This window comes from Eulemur rufifrons, chromosome 30 (genome assembly GCF_041146395.1).
Source record: "Eulemur rufifrons isolate Redbay chromosome 30, OSU_ERuf_1, whole genome shotgun sequence".
Taxonomy (NCBI): Eukaryota; Metazoa; Chordata; class Mammalia; order Primates; family Lemuridae; genus Eulemur; species Eulemur rufifrons.
In genome coordinates, this window is record NC_091012.1 from 99,787,163 (window position 1) to 99,808,606 (window position 21,444).

At 46.2% G+C, this 21,444-nt stretch overlaps 1 protein-coding gene across 5 annotated transcripts in view; it reads left to right on the forward strand.

The window, feature by feature from the left end:
- Positions 1–21,444, forward strand: part of HUWE1 (HECT, UBA and WWE domain containing E3 ubiquitin protein ligase 1) — a 155,656-nt gene that overhangs the window by 125,898 nt on the left and 8,314 nt on the right. For 4 of the 5 annotated variants that reach the window (XM_069463116.1, XM_069463118.1, XM_069463115.1 and 1 more), the window contains 24 exons: positions 1,265–1,437; positions 1,790–1,938; positions 2,686–2,761; positions 3,583–3,681; positions 4,265–4,398; positions 4,585–4,753; positions 6,076–6,304; positions 6,973–7,151; positions 7,398–7,487; positions 7,652–7,806; positions 8,974–9,019; positions 11,209–11,490; positions 12,610–12,865; positions 13,063–13,193; positions 13,733–13,947; positions 14,024–14,324; positions 14,449–14,551; positions 15,333–15,879; positions 16,588–17,179; positions 17,931–18,049; positions 18,170–18,332; positions 19,690–19,822; positions 20,090–20,292; positions 20,908–21,035. In XM_069463116.1, the coding sequence (XP_069319217.1) occupies positions 1,265–1,437; positions 1,790–1,938; positions 2,686–2,761; positions 3,583–3,681; positions 4,265–4,398; positions 4,585–4,753; positions 6,076–6,304; positions 6,973–7,151; positions 7,398–7,487; positions 7,652–7,806; positions 8,974–9,019; positions 11,209–11,490; positions 12,610–12,865; positions 13,063–13,193; positions 13,733–13,947; positions 14,024–14,324; positions 14,449–14,551; positions 15,333–15,879; positions 16,588–17,179; positions 17,931–18,049; positions 18,170–18,332; positions 19,690–19,822; positions 20,090–20,292; positions 20,908–21,035 (4,672 nt within the window). The remainder of the gene's footprint in view (positions 1–1,264; positions 1,438–1,789; positions 1,939–2,685; positions 2,762–3,582; positions 3,682–4,264; positions 4,399–4,584; positions 4,754–6,075; positions 6,305–6,972; positions 7,152–7,397; positions 7,488–7,651; positions 7,807–8,973; positions 9,020–11,208; positions 11,491–12,609; positions 12,866–13,062; positions 13,194–13,732; positions 13,948–14,023; positions 14,325–14,448; positions 14,552–15,332; positions 15,880–16,587; positions 17,180–17,930; positions 18,050–18,169; positions 18,333–19,689; positions 19,823–20,089; positions 20,293–20,907; positions 21,036–21,444) is intronic. The other variant, XM_069463120.1, reaches the window with a different exon arrangement.

Genomic DNA, 21,444 nt, shown 5'->3' on the forward strand with positions numbered 1-21,444 from the left:
TTTATTAGCTGGCATTCTTCTATAATGAAGAACTCCCTCTCCCCCACTTTTGTATCCCTGTGGACACAGATTCTCTTTTTATATTCAATATGTTACAGTCCATTACCATCGTTATTCTTTTTGGTACTCAAGTTGGGCATGTGGGAATGATTCCATTAGTTTTTTTCCCCTTAATTTTTTTTTTTTTTTTTTTTGAGACACAGTCTCACTCTGTTGCCTGGGCTAGAGTGAGTGCCGTGGCGTCAGCCTAGCTCACAGCAACCTCAGACTCCTGGGCTCAAGCAATCCTCCTGCCTCAGCCTCCCGAGTAGCTGGGACTACAGGCATGTGCCACCATGCCCGGCTAATTTTTTCTATATATTTATTTTAGTTGTCCAGATAATTTCTTTCTATTTTTAGTAGAGATGGGGTCTCGCTCTTGCTCAGACTGGTTTCAAACTCCTGACCTCAAGTGATCCACCCGCCTCGGCCTCCCAGAGTGCTAGGATTACAGGCGTGAGCCACTGCGCCTGGCCCCCCTTAATTTTTGGAAGCCTTTTGGTACAACAAGATATCCCAGGCTCACCTTGCACCTTCTTTGCCCTATTCCTGGGATCAGTTGTTTTGATCAACTTCGGTTCCTTTTAGTGTGGGATGGTATCAAAGACCACTATCTGGGTGCTAGGGGGCCTGTGTGTGCATATACATACACACAAACACGTAAAAGCAGAACCACTCTGGTTTTAGTGGGAGCTTTCTTGGCCTCACACACTTTATTACACTTAGAAATCACATCATACCTCCAGCTGCAGCCCCTTTGGCACTTGTACTAAACCCTAGGAAGCCCTGCAGAGTATAGTTTGAAATCCACAGGGCTTAAAACATTTATCATATTCCTTTGACCTCTTAAGATTTGGGAACTAAGTGTGCTATTTGGTTTTTTTGCTTTTGTTTTGTTTTACACAGCCTGAGTGTGTCTGAGAAGTAGCTTGCTTACTTGCATGTGATCGTCCAGGATACATTCTGACTTCCAGTCAAGAATTATTCCTCACATGCTTACCACAGCCCCATGAAATATGACATTGATTTAAACCCTTGCTTTTGGGGTGGGTTCCTTGAAGACCTTTAAGTCAAATATTCTTTTCTTCTAAATAATAAGTGGAATGTTAATTCTGTGACCTCTTGCCCCTTTCTTAGTAGCTTCTGTTATAGGAACCTTAGTGGCACTTAAAGGATACCTGGTATTTCTGTGCTCAGTCCATGTCTTTATCTTCCTTTATCTCAGTCCCAACATGGCCAACACAGTCAATGCTGCTCTGAAGCCTTTGGAAACACTTTCCCGGATTGTGAACCAGCCCAGTAGCCTTTTTGGCAGCAAGAGTGCTTCCAACAAGAGCAAGTCTGAGCAGGATGCCCAAGGAGCCTCTCAGGACTCCAATAGCAACCAGCAGGACCCAGGTAGGGAATCAGAGCCAATGGACTGGAGAGCTGGAGGGATGGCAGTAGTTGCTTTATGGACCTGGGATCACAACTGTTCTGGCTTGGTATTGTTTCCCCAGGAACTTGCTGGCCTTCCAGAGATCTGTCATAGTGGCGTGGGAATCTGCCCCACAAAGAGTTCTTCAAATTGCAGCCTTGTTTGGCTATCTTCACACATAGCCTTGTCTTTTTCCTTTGTCACCCATTCGTTTATTCTCTGAGAACTTGTAAACTTGCCCAAGGAAGGAACCTTACTGTCTTTGCGCTTGCCTCATGGTGCCCAGCACATAGACACCCCTTGATTATTTTGCTGGTTGGTTGATTGTTTCAGGCGAGCCTGGGGAAGCAGAAGTGCAGGAGGAGGATCATGATGTCACTCAGACAGAGGTGGCAGATGGGGATATCATGGATGGGGAGGCTGAAACCGACTCAGTGGTGATTGCTGGGCAGCCTGAGGTGCTCAGTTCACAAGAGATGCAGGTAGGGAGGCAGATCACCCAGCATTTCCCTGTTGCGGCGCTGAACCAAACTCCCAGGTGGTGTGGGTGGGTGAGTACTTGAGATCCTTGCCTCAATGCTGTCTGCTTTGCAGAGGAGCATGGATGGTATGCTTAGTAGATGCTCGGTAAATGTGTTTGAATTGTATTAAAGGAGGGGTGGGGGCAGAGCCAGGATGCCATGTACTATGAAATGGTATAGATCCCAACCAGAAAACTTAGGCACAGGTGAGATGTTGACATAGAAAGCTGGCCTGAGGCCTTTGGGCCCAGGGTCTTTGATTTACTTGGCTCTGGTCCTTAATGGAAGCTCCTAATCACCACCTTATGCCTATAGCACCAGCTCCTGCTGGGTCATTAAAATGGCAGTCTTCTAAAGACCCTAAGGAAAGCATTGTAATTTCTGGAGCTGGTAGCATTGAGTAAGAAATTGGGCCTACAATCCTAAGCTGCTGGCTCCTAGGAGATCTGCATGTATTCCTGGACAGCATATAAAGACTAACCTGGTATCAGATAACTGGGATGGACCCATTTGAAGGACAGTCTGAGTGTGGATTGGCACGTGGTAGTTTCTGTGCTATTAGCACCCAAATGTGTGGTTTTTATGTAATATCCTCTGTCACACATAATCCTAGAAATGTATGCTCCCTTGCTGGCTTTTTTTAGGGTTTCGGTGCTAGCACAATGATAGACTTGTGTGCATCCATATGTATGTTCTATTTCTCTCCAGGTTGAGAATGAGCTGGAGGACCTGATAGATGAGTTGCTTGAGAGGGATGGCGGATCTGGGAACAGTACAATTATAGGTGAGAGCCCCAGAACTGAGTATAGCCTCTTCCTTTGCCTCAGTCTCTCTTGGGAGGACCCTTTTTCTCATCATCTGCTTGCTCAGCTCTGCCTAAGGGCTCATAGCCAGCCTAGATTGCTGCTTGTCTTGATGTTGACAGTCTTACAGATAAGAAATTCACAAGCCATCTACAGGCCTGTGGCAGGTCTGAAGTGTTGGCTGGTGGGGCGGTGGGGAGTGGGATGGGGGAGTGACCATCAGCATAGATGATATGTCAGGTACTTCAAAAGAATGTTTATTCATGGAGGCCTAGAGGAGGCTGTAGGGTAAGAAAGTGCTTTCCTTTCAGTTCTTCTGTGAAGTCCGGGGGCTTTCTGCCTCTGAGTCTCAGTAGTGTAAAAAGAGTGGTAATTCCCTAGGGTCACCCTTTTTAAATCTCAAAGAGAAAACAACAAAGGTACCCTACTGTCACCAGGCTCCGAGGGTGTGTTACTTGTTTTAACTTTATCGATCAAAGAAATCAAGGATAAATGGAAGTAGACGTGCATTCTTAAGTTTGACAAAGCTTTTTTACACCCAGCGTCCTCTGTGGTTTCACAATTAGTGGGACTGGCAGGGCAGATGTGATTGTCCCATTTTACAGATGAGGAAACTGAGACTCAGACAGGTAAAGTGACTGGCCAAGCTCACCTAGCTAGTTGACAGCCAAGAATCCAGGTCTTCTCCCTCATCCAAAAACAGTGGATATCTGCTAGGTATACATAGGCTACTTTAGGCACACCCACTCTGGAAAGGGAAGTCCTCTGTTGTTCAGTGAAGGCTCTGCTCTGTAACCTTCAGTGAGCAGAAGTGGAGAGGATGAATCACAAGAGGACGTGCTGATGGATGAAGCTCCTTCCAACCTCAGCCAAGCTTCCACCTTGCAGGCCAACCGAGAAGGTGAGAGTGCCGAGGCCAGAAAGGCCTCCCTTCTTGCCCTGCACGTCTGACAGACACTATAGTAGGGTTTTCCTGGAGGCAGCTGCCCACGTGCAGAATAAGGAAGCATCTGTCTGCATGCGCTGATGTACACCATCCACTTTATCCTCAGCCAGTTTTTCAAATAACATGTTACTACTGCTTGCCCAAAGTTTGTCACTTCTTTCTTGGTTCGCTTTCTTCTCACCCACCTGCTATCATCGCTCCAGATTCCCTCTTACCAACAGGATATAGTGAATAACAAAGTAGGGCTGGAAAGGCAAGAGGGAACCAGCAGACTTGGCCAAGTCTTAGACCATGACTCTTCGAGCACCACCCTGTAGCCAGCCTCCACATTCAGCCACCTGCTCAGCGTGTTGCTGCATTGATTGGCACTCTCAGGAAATCAGGGCTGGCTTACTAAGTCTATACATCATCCCAGATCTTGTTCTTCCTCTCCTAGAGTCAGATACCCCATCACCTTCCCACTCGATCTGCTGGCCTCCACAGTAGCCTGTTTTCTAGCTACTCAGTATAGTCCTCCAATGTGCTCCCTTTGTTTTAGATTCCATGAATATCCTGGACCCTGAGGATGAGGAGGAGCACACTCAGGAAGAGGACAGCAGTGGCAGTAACGAGGATGAGGATGATAGTCAGGATGAAGAGGAGGAGGAGGAGGAAGATGAGGAAGATGATCAGGTGAGGGGGGACTGTGTTTGTGTTGGTTCAGATGACTTCTTCCATGGGAACGCAGAGCTGCAGAAAACCAACAGTCTGGGTTGCTAGATTCAGCGCCTCCCTCCCTCGTGTGCACATGTGGCCATGACACCAGGCTTCAGAAAACCCTTACATCCAGCAATTCTCCGTCTCCTATTTTCCCTTAAGGAGGATGATGAAGGTGAAGAGGGAGATGAAGACGATGACGACGATGGCTCTGAGATGGAATTGGATGAGGATTACCCTGATATGAACGCTTCTCCCTTGGTCCGATTTGAGCGCTTTGACCGGGAGGATGATCTCATCATTGAGTTTGACAACATGTTCTCCAGTGCTAGTAAGATACAGGGGCTCAGCTGGGTTTTATCTCTTGATTCTTATACCCTTCTCTAGGGTAAGCCAAGCAATGAACCAAATCAATCTGATACAGCACTTCTTTTCCTATGCTGACTTCCTGGGGCAAGGGATATCTGAATCCATCTCTCTCAGTAGTGTATACCTAGAAGAAGGAAGAGTGAGAGGCTGCTTTTGTTCCCTTCACCTCAGTAAATAGGCAGCCATTTAGAGCCTGGACGACTTGATGATTTGCTTGATTTAAAAAAAAAAAATGTGAGACCAAGGCTGACTGCATCAGGCACCTCTGTGCACACTACAGTGACAGGACAATCAATAATCCTTATGTCTGTAACACTGGATCTTGAGGGTTTGGATGGACACCTTTGAGCTTGGCATTAGGGAGTACATTTGAACATATTCACTCTGTTCATCAAGGATGCATCTTTTCAGGGGAGAGAGTGAATCTCTTCCCTCCTCCCTCATCAACGTCAAAGTTCCCTTTTAGCGTCAAGTTAGAGTCGAGTTCTTAGAATCAAGCTGTCTTGATAGGGCAGGTCTTGACCTCAAATCACAAGCACGATATAGCAGAAAACACTGTTCTGGTCTGTTGTCTTGGCCAACTAATCTCTTACCTCTTTGAGCCTCAGTTTGTCACCTGTAAATTAAAAATTTGAAAAGTAAACAAAATGGGTTGGTATATCTTCTATGATTCTCTTTGCAATTTTGTGATTTTCATTAGTATTCCTTATAGTTGAGCCTCTGTCCATTCAGCAAATTGAATAATAACAAAATGTCTACTGTGTCCTAGGTACTAGGGATACAACAGTAAAAAAGAAAACAATCCTCAGCCCTCATAGGAGCTTATGGTCTATTAGGAATTATAAATAAGCAGGCATTACATTGCAGTATGATAAGAAAGCACAGATTAAGGGGTTATTTTACTCAATCTGTAGAAATCAGGCTTCACAGAGGAAGTGACATCTTAGGCCAAGAACAAAAGAATAGGTGAAGAAAAGAGAGGAGTTTTCAAGATGGAGGGAGCAGCATGTGTCTGAGGGACGTAGAAGCATCACTGTGGCTGTAGTATGGAGAATGGATTGGGAGAAGGTACTATTTAGGAGGCTGTTGCAGTATTTAGGTTAGAGATGATGGCATAAGCTATGATAGTATCAGTGATTGTAGATTAGGTGTGGGAATGAGGGAGAAAGGACAAAGCTCAGGTTTCTGTGTGAGGAAGTAAGGCCCAGGAGACATGGTTCTGTTTGAACAACCATGGAAGAAATTTCTTTTTGTCACTGACACCTTTGCATATTGTCCTTGCAGCAGACATCCCCCCATCCCCAGGAAATATCCCTACCACCCACCCACTGATGGTACGTCACGCAGACCATAGTTCTCTGACGCTGGGCAGTGGCTCCTCCACCACTCGTCTCACCCAAGGCATTGGGCGTAGTCAGAGGACCCTAAGGCAGCTGACGGCCAATACAGGCCACACCATTCATGTTCACTACCCTGGGAATCGCCAGCCCAACCCTCCTCTTATACTCCAGAGGTGAGTTACAAAGATCTGTTGCATTCATCAGAGCACTTGTAAGAATCTTCACTGTGCTTCAGTCTTATTTTAAGCTCGGAGGAAACAGCCGATACTTAATGCTCTTGTCACACACACAAATAAGATATCTGTCCCATTTCTTCATGAGTTATATATGCAGCCTTTTGGAGAATACCAAATTATATGGCGTGTTCTTTCGCTTAAAAGTCCATGCATACATTCAGTAATTAAATCTCTCATATGCCAAGCACTTAACACTTTAGATATAGACAGGATAAGATGTCTGCTTTCCAGCTTAGAGTTTAGTGGGAGAAACAATTTTAAGTGGTAAAAGAAAGGGATATACGTGTTGTAGTGGCTGGTGTACAGACTACAGAGCGGGTACAAGGGAAGCAATATAATTTAATACAATGCCTGGCACATGGAAGCTTATCAGTGATACTGACTCTGTGTCAGGAACTATAGAATAATATGCAAACTCAGCCCAAATAAAGTTCTCACACTGGTATGGTACTCAGAAAAGTAACTAAGACATATGTGCAGCATGATAAAGTCCATAACTGTGTTATGGATTCAATAGAGGATATAGAAAAAGGATCTCACTGTAGTAGGTCGCACGATGCCTGTGCACTTACAGTAATCATGGTATCCCCAATATCACCTTACAGGTTGCTTGGTCCCTCAGCTGCTGCTGACATCCTTCAGCTGAGCAGCAGCCTTCCCCTACAAAGTCGGGGCCGGGCCCGCCTCCTGGTGGGCAATGATGATGTCCACATCATTGCCAGGTCTGACGATGAACTACTGGATGACTTTTTCCATGACCAGAGCGCAGCTACCAGCCAAGCAGGCAAGTTTCTGTGGTAAAAAGGAGAGTAGAGTTTATCAGATTCTGCTTTCTCCCTACTGAGGAAAAGCAGAACAGTGCCCTGGAGAAAAAACACCCATTTTATAGGAGCCAGAGCCACTCAATAACTTAGCCATGGGCAACAAAAACTTTATTGTTTCTTGGGTCCTATTAGGGATATACTGCAACTTTGGATAAGTTGACACTTGACAAGGCCAAGAATCTCACTCCCCATTGTTCTTTCTACAGGAACCCTGTCCAGTATCCCTACAGCCCTGACCCGCTGGACAGAGGAATGCAAAGTTCTTGATGCTGAGAGCATGCATGACTGTGTTTCAGGTGTGTAACCACTTGCTTATTATCAGGGTAGAAGTGAGCCTGCCCAGTCTAGGACAAGTGTGTGGAGAGTTGTTTCCCTGGTTCTCTGTGGCAGCAAGCTCTGCCTCTTGGCTTCCTCCCTGATCCCACCAGAGCAGCCTCTGATCTTTACCTCTTTAATACAGCGGTTAAAGTGCCCATTGTCAATCACTTGGAATTCCTGAGAGATGAGGAGCTGGAAGAAAGGCGTGAGAAACGTAGGAAACAACTGACTGAGGAAGAAACAAAGATAACTGACAAAGGCAAAGAAGATAAGGAGAACAGGGATCAGAGTGCACAGGTGATTCCCAAGGGCTGGGAGGATTCATCTTTGGGTACATCTGCCCTAATGTGGTTTTGGCATACACATGGCAAAGCAGAGTTACTGAAGAATCCTAGGATGTTCACATTGAACCTGGGAAACTTTGCATTCCAAATTCACCATACACTCACCTGATTTGTAGGGGAAAGAATTCAAATTCAGAGGGAAAATTTTTTCTCCAATGTCTCACCAGACACCAGAATAGCTTCTCACTCAACAAACTGCCATAGTCTCTACCTCCAAGGACTGCAACTAGACAAGGAGAATGACTTTGACTAAGCTCATACTCTTGGTTGTTCAATTTCATTTCTGTTAGTAGACTGCCAGTGCGGGGAACCTTACTCAAGATGACCTCCTTCCATCATTTGAATATACTTGCCTTGGGCATCAAATCAGAGAAAATATTCATACCCCGAACCCCATCACTACATGTCATTTTCTAGGGCTCATATTTATAAGATTGCTAATAACATGATTTTGGTTTAAAAGGAAGCTACCTACTTTTTTCTGAAACTTCCGGGACCTCAGACAGTATAACTTTTAAATACATATGAATAAAAGCTGATAGAAATAAAAAGAAATTAAAAGACTTTAGTATACCCTACTCAGCAATTAGAGTATCAGATAGATTAAAAATAAGGATATTGAAGTATTCAGTTACAATAACAAGGTTGTTCTAACAAATATCTTTATATAGAACTTTTTACCTAATAAATAGTAACATTGTTTCAAATACATGATAAAGGATAGAAAGTAAGCCTAGCATGTGACTGAAAAGGCTAGAATGGACAAAATAAGCCTAAGGAAGGGAAAAATACATAAGTGAAACTAAGAAATTGCTAATCTCATGATCATGCCTAGCCCTGAGGTGGTTTTTATTATCCTTTCCTCCCATTATTCAATTCCCCCACCCCTTTTGATTCCCCGCTTACCCCCAAGCCATTCTTGAACGTGAGTATATATAAAGAAGTTAGACATATATTTGCATGATGAAATGAGCACCTTCCTTTGGTCACCTGGCCAAAGCATTTTCCATCAGGTCACTGAGCTCCTAGATTATTTAGGTACAATATGGTGACTATTACAGTTGACCTCTATCTTGTGTGCTTACAAGGTCCCATATTGGTCTGTCCCTTCTCTTTGCAGTGTACTGCACCTAAGAAAAACAACTCCACTGGACGAAACCTCTCAGGTAACTCTCCTTTCCTTTCCCCCTTTTTGCTAATTGATCATTTGGTTCTTGCTCCTAACCCTTCTGAGTAGCTGGCCCTTGTAGGCTGAAGATGGACACTGGTGCTCTGTGGGATGAGGTAGTAGATTGTATAGTTTTAGGGTCATACCCCATCTTGGAGATAACTATACAGTCTACTGTCTTTCCCACGGTGGTACACATTCCCTCCGATCCTTTGTTCAGGTTCTTGTTCCGATTATGCTTCATTCTGGCATGGGTAGTGAGAACTGAGTGTGCACATCTTTGAGGTTGTTGGTCCTTTGGTGACCGTGATGGTGTGGTGCTTCATGAGAACAACTGATGACAGTGGTTCTCAAATGCCTCCATGGAAGTGCAAAATCAGAGAGCTTTAATGCTTTTTCATAAAGCTGAATTTATTCCATATTTAGAAATTACATTCTTCTTAGTTCTTTGGTATCAAAATATTTTTATTAAATTATGTTGATGGGGAGGTCCTATTTATATTTTATTGGTTCATGGACTCTAAAAGTCTAAACATTTATTGATCTGCACTAGAATGTTTATAGCAGCACAATTCACAATTGCAAAGATGTGGAAACAGCCCAAGTGCCCATCAATACATGAGTATGTTAATTAAATGTGGTATATGTATACCATGGAGTTCTACTCAGCCACAAAAATCAATTGTGATCTAGCACCCCTTATATTCTGGGTAGAGCTGGAGCCCATTCTACTAAGTGAAGTATCACAAGAATGGAAAAACAAACACCACATGTACTCACCATCAAATTGGATTAATTGATCAACACCTATGTGCACATATAGTAGTAACATTCATTGGGTGTCTGGCAGATGGGGGGAAGGAGATGGGTATATTCATACCTAATGGGTGCAGTGTGCACCATCTGGGGGATGGACACGCTTGAAGCTCTGACTTGGGTGGGGCAAAGGCAATATATGTAACCTAAACATTTGTACCCCCATACTATGATGAATTAAAAAATAAAAATCTAAACATTGTCTTGGGCACTCTGCTTTTGGGGAAGGTAGATCTGTGGGCTAAATGGTATGATGACCATATGCTTTCTATTTCTTCTTATCTTCTTAACAATGGCCAGTAGCCATTTTGTGATTCTAACAATTGGTCCTTGTGGTATCATATGTCTTCCCCACCCCTATTTCGTCAGACCTTTCTTCTGCTTCCCTACACTTCCTGTCTTCTTTGACACTTGAGTTAGGAAATGATCGTACCAAAACCTACACAGTATTTTTTAAAGCAGTGAAGGGTAAATGTCCTGGTGCCCTTAATTTAGCAAAGGGTCTTTGAAAGGGTCTGCCACCAGGTGAAATGGCCTTTTGCCTCCTGCCCTTACTAGAGGATTCTGCTCATGCCGGGGTGAGGTAGTAAGTTGTATTGTTGTGGGGTAGGGATATTAGGCCCCAATTAGAAGATAACTATACAACTTACTACTTTCCCTGGTGTGTGGCATATTCGCACTTAGTCTTGGCAGTGTTGCCTCCATCAGACAAAGTTGTGAATGTTTCTTGGATAATCAGGACTGGAAGGAAAGGAAGGTGGAAGGGGACAGATGATATTTAGGGTGGGGCACAGATACCATTATAAAGTGACTTGTCCTTTATTGGTTGGAGCATGTAATTGAATATTTTACCTTTGGGCATGAACTCAAACATTTTCCTATTCTTCAACTGTATAATAACTGCACTTAGTGATAGGACATGAAGGTACAGAGGGAATAGAAAGCATATGTTAAGAGTTGTGGGGGAAATTCTGACCATTTCTTGCTCCAGATAGATGAGGAAGTGGGAAGGTCAGTGGGCTTCTGGTTAATAGATTTTCTGTGTATACCTACAGAGATATTTAGCCTCACCCTATATATGTTGCATAATATCTTCCCCTTCCACCTGGGATGCAAAAAGGATTTTATTCTTAGGCTCTACAAAGAGTCAGATCTCCAGTTCTTGGACCATAAATAGCACTGTGCCTTATCCCTCACCCTGGATATACCAGACCAGAGCTGTTCCTTAGCAGTTGGTTGTTGCAGGGGAGGGGGAATCCTACACCAGTGGCTGGGTGGGATACTTGTCAAGCCACATGTGCTGTTTGGGGTGGCTTCTCTCGTCATTGGCTGATTGCCCCTTAACCCCCATTATTGTTCTTTCCGAGAAAGATGGGACTCCTATGCCTGGCAGCTACCCAACAACTCCAACTGATGCAGCTACATCTGAGTCCAAGGAGACCCTTGGCACTCTGCAACCCACACAACAGCAACCAACACTCCCACCCCCACCAGCCTTGGGAGAGGTTCCTCAGGAGCTACGGTCCCCAGCTAGAGAAGGGGGGAGCTCTACACAGCTATTGATGCCTGTAGAGCCAGAGGAATTGGGTCCTACGAGGCCAAGTGGAGAAGCAGAAACAACTCAGATGGAGTTATCCCCAGCTCCCACTATAAGTGAGTAGAATTTCAACTTTTGACGGGGGTGGAGCAGGAGGGAAGAATGGATGTCTTTGTAGCTTCTCTTCACTCTCTAGCTTGAGAGAAATAGTATTAGTTCAAGTCCTCAACTAGTGGGATCTCAGCTTGCTCATTAGCTTTCTTAGGTGAAGTTTATGTTTTTTTCCTCTCTGTATCCTCAAGTGATTATGGTTGAGTGTCTAATACTGGTAATGATACCATTTATTGAGACAGTTACTCTATTCTCAGGCTGTTATGCCAGGCTTATTATTTAACTTTTAAAATAACTCTCCAGTCGGGTATAGTGCTGCATGCCGGTAGTCCCAGTGACTCAGGAGGATCTCTTGAGCCCAGGAGTTCTAGTCCAGCCTGGGCAACATAGCAAGACCCTGTCTGTTAAAAAAAAAAAAAAAAACAATAACAACAACAACTACTACTCTCCAAAGTAGATGGTGTTATCTCCATGAATAAACTTAAACTCAGAAGTGAAACAATCAGCCCAAAGTCACTCGGTAAGTGGTTGAACTGGGATTAAAATTCACATCTGACTGTAAAGCTTACTCACCTTCCATAGTTCCCAAGATGGCACGCATATCACACCACACATATAGCTCTCCCATCTTCCTGGTAGACACTGGCACTATTTCCCCCTGGTTTGAAATGGGGCCTCAGAATTTTTCTCAGCACAATATTCCAGCAGGGTAAATTGAGACCTGCTTGCCATCCCTGCTCTATACCATGCTGCTTGTTATGTGTTCTGGAGAGACCGTGAGGTGTCGGAGTTTCTTCCTTCAAGGAACCTTGTTTATTTAGATAAACAGATGACATGCATGTGCAAATGGTACCTGCAGGGAATCTGAAAGTGGCAAGATCCCTTACCTGGGGTGCCTAGGGAAGATATTTCACAGGCTTGCCTGGAACACAGTAAATGTTCAACGGTTGATTAAAATAGCTTGAGCTGAGCCTTAAAAAGCAGATGACATTGCCGGGGAACAGCAAATCCAGCAGGGGAGAAGTGAGAAGTCTGAGCTGACTGGCCCTAAGGAAGCAACCTTGTCTGTCATGTTGTCCCGATATCAGGCAGAGATTTAACCTCTCCTTATGACTTCGTCCTAGCCTCTCTTTCCCCAGAGAGAGCGGAGGATTCTGATGCACTGACAGCTGTCAGCAGTCAACTGGAAGGCTCTCCCATGGACACCAGCAGCCTGGCTTCCTGTACCCTAGAGGAGGCTGTGGGTGACACCTCAGCAGCTGGCAGTTCTGAGCAGCCTACAGCAGGCAGCTCCACTCCTGGGCATGCCCCGCCAGTTGTGGCAGAAGTGCAAGGCAGGGGTGGTGGGACAGGGGAACCTTCCCAGCCACCTGAAGACAGGTAAGCATTGTGTCACAAGAGAAGGGTAGGATATGTTGGAGGGTATTTCAAGCCATGTTCATACTTGTGTTAACAAATGGACATGCTTGTTAGGCTGGGGAGATCAGCCTGGTTTCTATGAGAAAGGGGTATTGTAGGAGTGTTTTATAAATGGGAAGACATAATACAGAGAACAATTTGAGCATAATTTCCCTCAGCTCTCCCCCTGCATCCTCTGAGAGTTCTTCCACCAGAGATTCTGCTGTGGCCATTTCTGGAGCAGATTCCCGAGGAATCCTAGAAGAGCCACTGCCTTCAACCAGCAGTGAAGAAGAAGATCCCCTTGCGGGTGAGCTGCATGTGGGCTCAGATCATCCTAGAGTTGTTTTGGCTTCTAGTGGCCTTTGTAATGGTGATGCCCACCAGCCAAACAGTTACAGCCAGATGGGGAAGTCGTGTGTGTGTAAAAGAAGGACTAGCAGTAAGGGGATGCTGGTGTGGCATGATAGGATGAGCCCAGCCTTTAGGAGTCAGAATTATCTTAGCTCACTCAGATTCCCCTACTCTGCCACATCCTACCTTTACAACTTAGAGTCATTATTTAATTTCTCTGATCCTCATTGATACTAAGGGGGCATTAATATCTACATGGTAGGATCTTTATAAAGGTTAAGTAATAGTATACACAAAGAACGTGGCACATAACAAGAGCTAGTCTGAGCCCTGGAAAGGTGAGTGAGCCTTCTCTGCATGTCCCATGTCATTTGCAAGTAATGTAGACACGTAAAGCTGGTTTCCCTCAAGCAGTGACATGTGTTTCTTTTCTCCAAGTACATCTTGGGCATCGGTAGAGGTGTAAATCCCTTCACATCTTGCTTCTCCCATCAGGTATCAGTCTCCCCGAAGGCGTGGACCCCTCTTTTCTGGCTGCTCTGCCTGATGACATTCGTCGGGAGGTCCTACAGAACCAGCTGGGTATCCGTCCACCAACCCGGACTGCTCCCTCTACAAATAACTCAGCTCCTGCAGTGGTGGGGAATCCTGGTGTGACTGAAGTGAGCCCTGAGTTCTTGGCCGCCCTGCCTCCAGCCATTCAGGAGGAAGTATGTGAGCGGGAAAATGGTGGGGCAAGGCTGCCTGGCGGGAGATATGCCCCCATTGACTTTTTCTGCTCTGTAGGTGCTGGCGCAACAGAGAGCTGAGCAGCAGCGACGGGAACTGGCACAAAATGCCAACTCAGACACCCCCATGGACCCTGTGACCTTCATCCAGACTCTGCCCTCAGACCTACGCCGTAGTGTCCTAGAGGACATGGAGGACAGTGTGTTGGCTGTGATGCCCCCTGACATTGCAGCTGAGGCTCAAGCCCTGAGACGAGAGCAGGAAGCCCGGCAACGGCAGCTCATGCATGAGCGGCTGTTTGGGCATAGTAGCACATCTGCTCTCTCTGCCATTCTTCGAAGCCCGGGTACAGAGGGAGGCAAGTGGGAGGCCTCTGGAATGTCTAGCTTTGCCCAGATGAGACTCTATTTGCTCTGCCTTGTGTTACCTGGACCCAGCTTACCAACTTCCCCTATCTCAATTTTCTTTTTCTTTCTTTCTAGCTTTCACTAGTCGCCTGAGTGGCAACCGTGGGGTCCAATACACTCGCCTTGCCGTGCAGAGAGGTGGCACCTTCCAGATGGGAGGTAGCAGCAGCCATAACAGGTACCTTTGTCTTTCTTCACCTTACCATGCCACCTCTCAAGTCTGCAAGTCCAACTCCCTTAATTTTATAGGTGGAGAAGCTGAAATCCTGATAGGCAGGCTGGATGGCCTCTCTAGGCCATTTCCTTGAATGAGTGGGAAAGCTAGATCTTTGGATTCCACCTTCAAAAAGCCAAACCTTTTGGGTAATCTAGCTACTGATGAGCATAATCACAAAGGCAGGCTGACAGTAGGTGCCTAGCTATGGTTTTGGCAAGAAGGAAAACCAGTTTGCCTTGCTTGTAGCATCTAGGTAGGGGAAGTAGAGAGGAGTTAGTTATTGACCTGGCTAAAGCATAGTGGGCACAACATGACAAAATGTAAAGGGAGTGATCACTTCCGATAAGGCAGGCAACTCCTTGGTACTGTGGAGAAGGCAGAAATAAGCATTCTCTCCTAGACCTTAGGTACAGTCAGATTTTTACCAATCAATAGATGATACAAACCTGGGCTGGAATCTCTGCTCTTTTCTCAGTCGTGTGATATAGGGCAAGTCACTTAACCTGCTTGAGCTTCTTGCTCATCATCTCAAAAATGGGTAATTCTCTAGTCTGTACAGCAGCCCTGTGAGGAAGATATTACAGCATTTTAAAGTGCCTGGTACATAGTAGACACTTAAGAGGGCAGCTATTGCTATGAAGAAGCCCCTTGGAGGTATCCAGTTCATTCCCCTTCCCCAGGCTTCTGCCTAATCCTAGAGCTCTAGCTGAAGTGTTACCCAGAAACCATGCTCTGTTTCTAGGCCTTCTGGCAGTAATGTGGACACTCTCCTCCGCCTCCGAGGGCGGCTCCTTCTGGACCATGAAGCCCTGTCTTGTCTCCTGGTCCTACTATTCGTGGATGAGCCAAAGCTCAATACTAGCCGTCTACACCGAGTACTGAGAAATCTCTGCTACCATGCCCAGACTCGCCACTGGGTCATCCGCAGCCTGCTTTCCATCTTGCAGCGCAGCAGTGAGAGTGAGCTATGCATTGAAACACCCAAGCTCACCACAAGTGAGGAAAAGGGCAAAAAGTCAAGCAAGAGCTGTGGGTCAGGCATCCATGAGAACCGTCCCCTGGACCTGCTGCATAAGATGGAGTCTAAGAGCTCCAACCAGCTTTCCTGGCTCTCAGTATCCATGGATGCAGCCCTAGGCTGCAGGACTAATATATTCCAGATCCAGCGTTCAGGGGGGCGCAAACATACTGAGAAGCATGCAAGCAGTGGCTCCACTGTCCACATCCACCCCCAGGCTGCTCCTGTTGTCTGCAGACACGTTTTGGACACACTCATTCAATTGGCCAAGGTGAGGGGCTTGAAGAAACCTAACTCCTGGGGATAGAAGAGGGGTGGCGGCAACAGCTTGGGTGAAATCTGAACCTTTGGGCTAGCAGGTCTTCGCTTTTTGCTGTTATTTTAAGTGTTGAGCCCTATGTTGTTTCTGGGAAATTGTCCAATGAATTTGTGGGATTTTTACCTTCACTCTTTACAATTTTTATGCGTTGCCTTAATCATCAAAACAACTGTCTGTGGTCTATATGATTTCTGTTTTACAAATGAAGCTATGATTCAGAACATTTTAGTGGCTTTGTCATGTGGCTAGGAAGTGATGGAGCTGGACTTAGAACTTAGTTCTGATCTGATCAGTGTTCTTTCAGTAATAAGCATTTGCTACCACATAGTGAGGGCCTGCCTTGTGCCAGGCACTGTGCAAAATGCATTATGTCATTTAATCTCAACAGCTTTGCAAGGTAGCACAGTCTTCCCCATTTTATAAATGCAGAGGCTGAGGCTCAGAAAAGTTCGCTAATCAGTTTTGGTACAAAGCCCTTGTTCATTTCTCTAGGCTGCTTCACCATCTGTTGGATAAAACTCCTATATGACATGTCCTCCTGTGTTACAAAAGCTGTCCAAAGGAAAGGAGGGTCTGGGAACCAATTGTCTTTCCCTGTCAGGAAGGCTTTTCCTCTATGGAGATCCCCTAGACTAAGTCTTATCTTTCTTTTCCTGGCAGGTGTTTCCCAGCCACTTCACACAGCAGCGGACCAAAGAAACAAACTGTGAGAGCGATCGGGAGAGGGGCAATAAGGCCTGCAGCCCGTGCTCCTCACAGTCCACCAGCATTGGCATTTGCACAGACTTCTGGGACTTACTGGTAAAACTGGACAACATGAATGTTAGCCGGAAAGGCAAGAACTCCGTGAAGTCAGTGCCAGTGAGCGCTGCTGGCGAGGGGGAAACCTCCCCATACAGCCTTGAGGCCTCTCCACTGGGGCAGCTCATGAACATGTTGTCACACCCAGTCATCCGACGGAGCTCTCTCTTAACAGAGAAACTCCTCAGACTCCTTTCTCTCATCTCAATTGCTCTCCCAGAAAACAAAGTGTCGGAAGCACAGGCTAATTCTGGCGGCAGTGCTTCCTCCACCACTACTGCCATCTCAACCACATCTACCACCACCACCACTGCCGCCTCCACCACGCCCACACCCCCTGTTGCAACCACTCCTGTCGCTTCTGCTCCAGCCCTGGTTGCTGCCACAGCTATTTCCGTAGCTGCTTCGACCACAGTGACTACCCCTACGACTGCTGCTGCTACTATTTCAAGTAAGTGTGGATGTAGGCTGGGAGCTCTGGGGTGTTTGCTTTGGCACCTGCCTTACCCCTTTCCCCTCCCCCATCCTAGTAGTCCTCCTTAAATGATAGTGATTAGCTTGGTTTGTGTTTGTGAGAGCAGAATGTGTTTGTTCTCACTCTCATCTGTCCCAGTCCATTTTCTCTCTCTCTCTCTCTCCCCCCCATCCCCATTCCCATCGCTCCCCTCCCTCCCTCAGACACACAGACACTCCTGTGAAGGCCAACAGGCACTCACTGAATGTGGCCTCCCTAGGCTAGGCCAAAAGGAAAAGAGAGAAAAGGCCCTGTCTTCAAGGAACTCCCAGCCTTTCCAGCCTGGTTGAGGGGAGCCAGTTCTCATAGGATATAGTTCAGGAGCAGGCAGGATACAATGAAGTGAATCAGAGTAGCCAGACCATCCTAAGATAGGAAGGGAATGAGCCCTGCAGCAGATTGGTAAGAATTGTCTGAAGAAGTAGGTTTTAAAGGATAGAGGGGGCTATGATGGTAGGGAAAGAGTTGGAAGCAATGCCTCAGGTTCTTTATCACCTTAGAAGGTACGGTCACAAGAGTCCTTAGCATCCCAAGTCATTGAGATTTGGCTTTGGTGGATAGATGCACATTTTTACTCCTTTCCCGTTTTAAAGCCCTGGACAGTTCAGTAGTTCCTTGGTTCTGCCACTTAAGTCTCTGGTTCATGAGTTTCATAGAGGCTTACCATGTTCTCTCTGTTTCTTCAAAGCTTCTAGTACTAAGGGCAGCAAGTCTCCAGCCAAAGTGGGGGATGTGGGCAGCAGCAGTGGAGACTTTAAGATGGTATCCTCTGGCCTCACTGAAAACCAGCTGCAACTCTCTGTGGAGGTGAGTCCAAGCTCTTCTGACCTGCCAAGGTTGGGGAGGAAGGGCAGACAGGGTAGACAGTGCTTTAGTTCTCAGTTTGGAAGTTCCCAGGGCTTATCCCTTCTCCTTTCTTTTTCCCAGGTGTTGACATCCCACTCTTGTTCTGAAGAAGGGCTAGAGGATGCAGCCAATGTGTTACTGCAGCTCTCCCGTGGGGACTCTGGCACCCGGGACACCGTTCTCAAACTGCTACTGAATGGAGCCCGCCATCTGGGTTATACCCTTTGTAAACAGATAGGTAATGGTAGGAGTAAATCATTCTATCTTTCTAAAACCTTCCACTTAGGTGTTACCTTTCCTGTCCCCAGGCTGAATCGGCCTCTTCCATGCTCCCATAGCACAGCCCCCATGCTCCCTTTGTCATAGCACTTACGCTCCCTTTGTCATAGCACTTATGCTCCCTTTGTCATAGCACTTATAACACCGGGTTGTCATCTGCTTCCCTCTATTCAGTTATTGAAAGCAATGCTGGGTTTCTCTCCTTATCCCTATTGCCTGGCACACAGTAGGTAATCAGTGCTTAGCAAAGGGAAAAGAGAATACCTGGGAACAGCAGTGCCCCCTTTCTTCTCCGTTCTGGGTACCCATACAAGCCCCATGATTAGGCTGCCAAGGCAACTTTGCCACCTCAAAGATGTGCCCACACTTCACGCAACCTCAGGAGTTGTATAGTCAGAATAAACCCTCTATTTCTGTGTAGTTAAGAGGGTGCAGAATTTCTAAGAACACTTGCAATTTGCTTTGTTTATATCATCTTCCTATTTTACTGGGAAGAAAGCTAAAACCCAGGGTGATAAAAAGTGCTTGGATCTCGGGGGGATGGGGGGGCATGGGCAATATATATAACCTGAACTTTTGTACCCCCATAATGAGCTGAAATTTAAAAAAAAAAAGTGCTTGGATCAAGGAATAGAGCCAGGTTTTCTTTCAGTGGTCTCTCTGTTCTCTCCCACCCCCATCCCAATCATGGATCCCCTAGCTCTTGGCTACCTAATTAGTTATCACTCTCCTTTCCCACAGTGTTCCTGAAGTTGAGGTGATAGGAGAGTTGATTGGCCTGTTTAACTCAGGATATTCTTTGCTCTGTGAGAATTATATGGTTCTTCCAGAAAGAATTTGTCCTCCAGCCTCTGACCTTTCTTGGCTACTACCATTTGTTGAACACCTATGGGCTAGGCACTCCACTGCATAATTATCTCTTAATTCTCACAGCAACCTTGTGGGGTTAGGCAGTATTATTCCAAATGTTAAAATGGGAAACAAATTGGGAGAGGGGTAGAGAAATTTGCCTGAGACCACCACAAAAACTTGGTAAGTTCAAGAGATATACAGGATGTAGACCCTGTGGCCTGTCTGGCTCCAAAAGAGATACTTTTTCATCTTCAGCAAGCTATATTTTGTGTAGATTGAACAGATTCCTATGGCTGGGTAAATTGGTAGTCCCGGGTGCTTGATTCATGAGCACACATAATGAGCTGACTAGAGCAAAATTCCTCCTCGCTCTGGGTTCTCTGCAGCTGAGCAAAGAGTGTGGCCTGGGCGGGTTTCTTAGAAAGATTTAGGAAGCCTCTGGACACTTGCCGGCTCTTCCGCCTGCCCAGGTACACTGTTGGCTGAGCTACGGGAATACAACCTGGAACAGCAGCGGCGAGCCCAGTGTGAGGCCCTCTCTCCTGATGGCCTGCCTGAGGAGCAGCCACAGACCACCAAGCTGAAAGGCAAAATGCAGAGCAGGTAGGTGGTAGCTACCCCTGGGCTGGGGGCTCAAATGTGGGACAGTCTGAAAAGTGGCTTTTGCTGGTTTTCTGGTCTTTATTTCTCTGGGCAATTTTCCTGTCTGTCCTATACACACTTGACCCAATTTTTTCTACTTCTCCCTACTTGTAAGATTTTTTTTCTGAAGTTCCTTACCCCAGTGGTTGACACCAGGAAGCCCTGCTTGCTCTGGGTGTTTATGCTTTGATGCTGTCAATATATGCAAGCCACCTCTATACTATCCAGGTTTGACGTGGCTGAGAATGTGGTAATTGTGGCATCTCAGAAGCGACCCTTGGGTGGCCGGGAGCTCCAGCTGCCTTCTATGTCCATGTTGACATCCAAGACATCTACCCAGAAGTTCTTCTTGAGGGTACTGCAGGTCATCATCCAGCTCCGAGACGACACACGCCGAGCTAACAAGAAAGCCAAGCAGACAGGCAGGCTAGGTATGGAACTAGAGTGTCCAGTTGAAGGGTAGGGTTGGTGGTGAAGCCAGAGTCCCTGGAGGGGCAGGACGTAATGTCCTGTCTCCTTCCTCTTTGACCATTTCCAAAAGGAAAATGATGATTCTTTTTTAAAATGTTGATGGCTCTATTCTGTATCTCATTCAAGCTGTCTGCGTAGGAAATTCATTAGGGGAAGTGGGAATTATAAGGGGAGAGCGGAAATCTGGCAAGGAAGTTGGGGACCAACCTTTTGTTGAACGAGACTCAGCTCACTGAGTACACCTCCTTTCTCCTTCCTTGATTAAGTCTAACTAAAACACTGCAGCCATGTTGCCTCAGCCATGGCCTGCCAAATCATTTTCCCTGCCTCTTTGCTTCTGTTCCACAGAACCCTCATACATAAAACCATCTGTCTGTCTAGCACCATGCCCCCTGCCCTTATCTACAGTGGTAAATCTTATTGCCTGGTGATGAGTACTCTGAAGCTACCTGAACTAAACCTCAGCAAGATGCCCTGTGACGGCCCAGGAGATAGGAGAGAGAATACTAGGCATCCCCTCTTCCTACATTTTATATGTTGCCTTCCCTTTTTTTTTTTTTTTTTTTTCCTCTCAGGTTCCTCCGGTTTAGGCTCAGCTAGCAGCATCCAGGCAGCTGTTCGGCAGCTGGAGGCTGAGGCTGATGCCATTATACAAATGGTACGTGAGGGTCAAAGGGCGCGGAGACAGCAACAAGCAGCAACGGTTAGCATGATGCCTGTGGCCCCTCATTCATTTGTCTCTCCCCTCATGCCCCCACCGTGTCATCAGTGGGGTTTCACTGCGCTTCCCTGTATGCTTTTGCATTAAGTTTGCTATATGAATGCTTCTAGACAAGAGGGTGCTTTCTGTTGGTGGTTTCCTATTTGTTGATTGGTTTGGTTTGATTTAAAGCTTTGGCCATCATACCCCACTCCCAGCTATCTAGTCAACAGTGGCGCTTTTGCAAACTGCCTAATGCTAAGTGTTTGGGTTCTAAGGGCATGTGGGATGAAGATTTTTTTCAGTCTCATGAAACAATGCAGGTGCATCAGAGACATCTCAGGAATCCTACCCTTGAAAGTCCCCCAAGCTTGGTACATATCCCACACAGCCACTTCTATGGCTGCTCCCT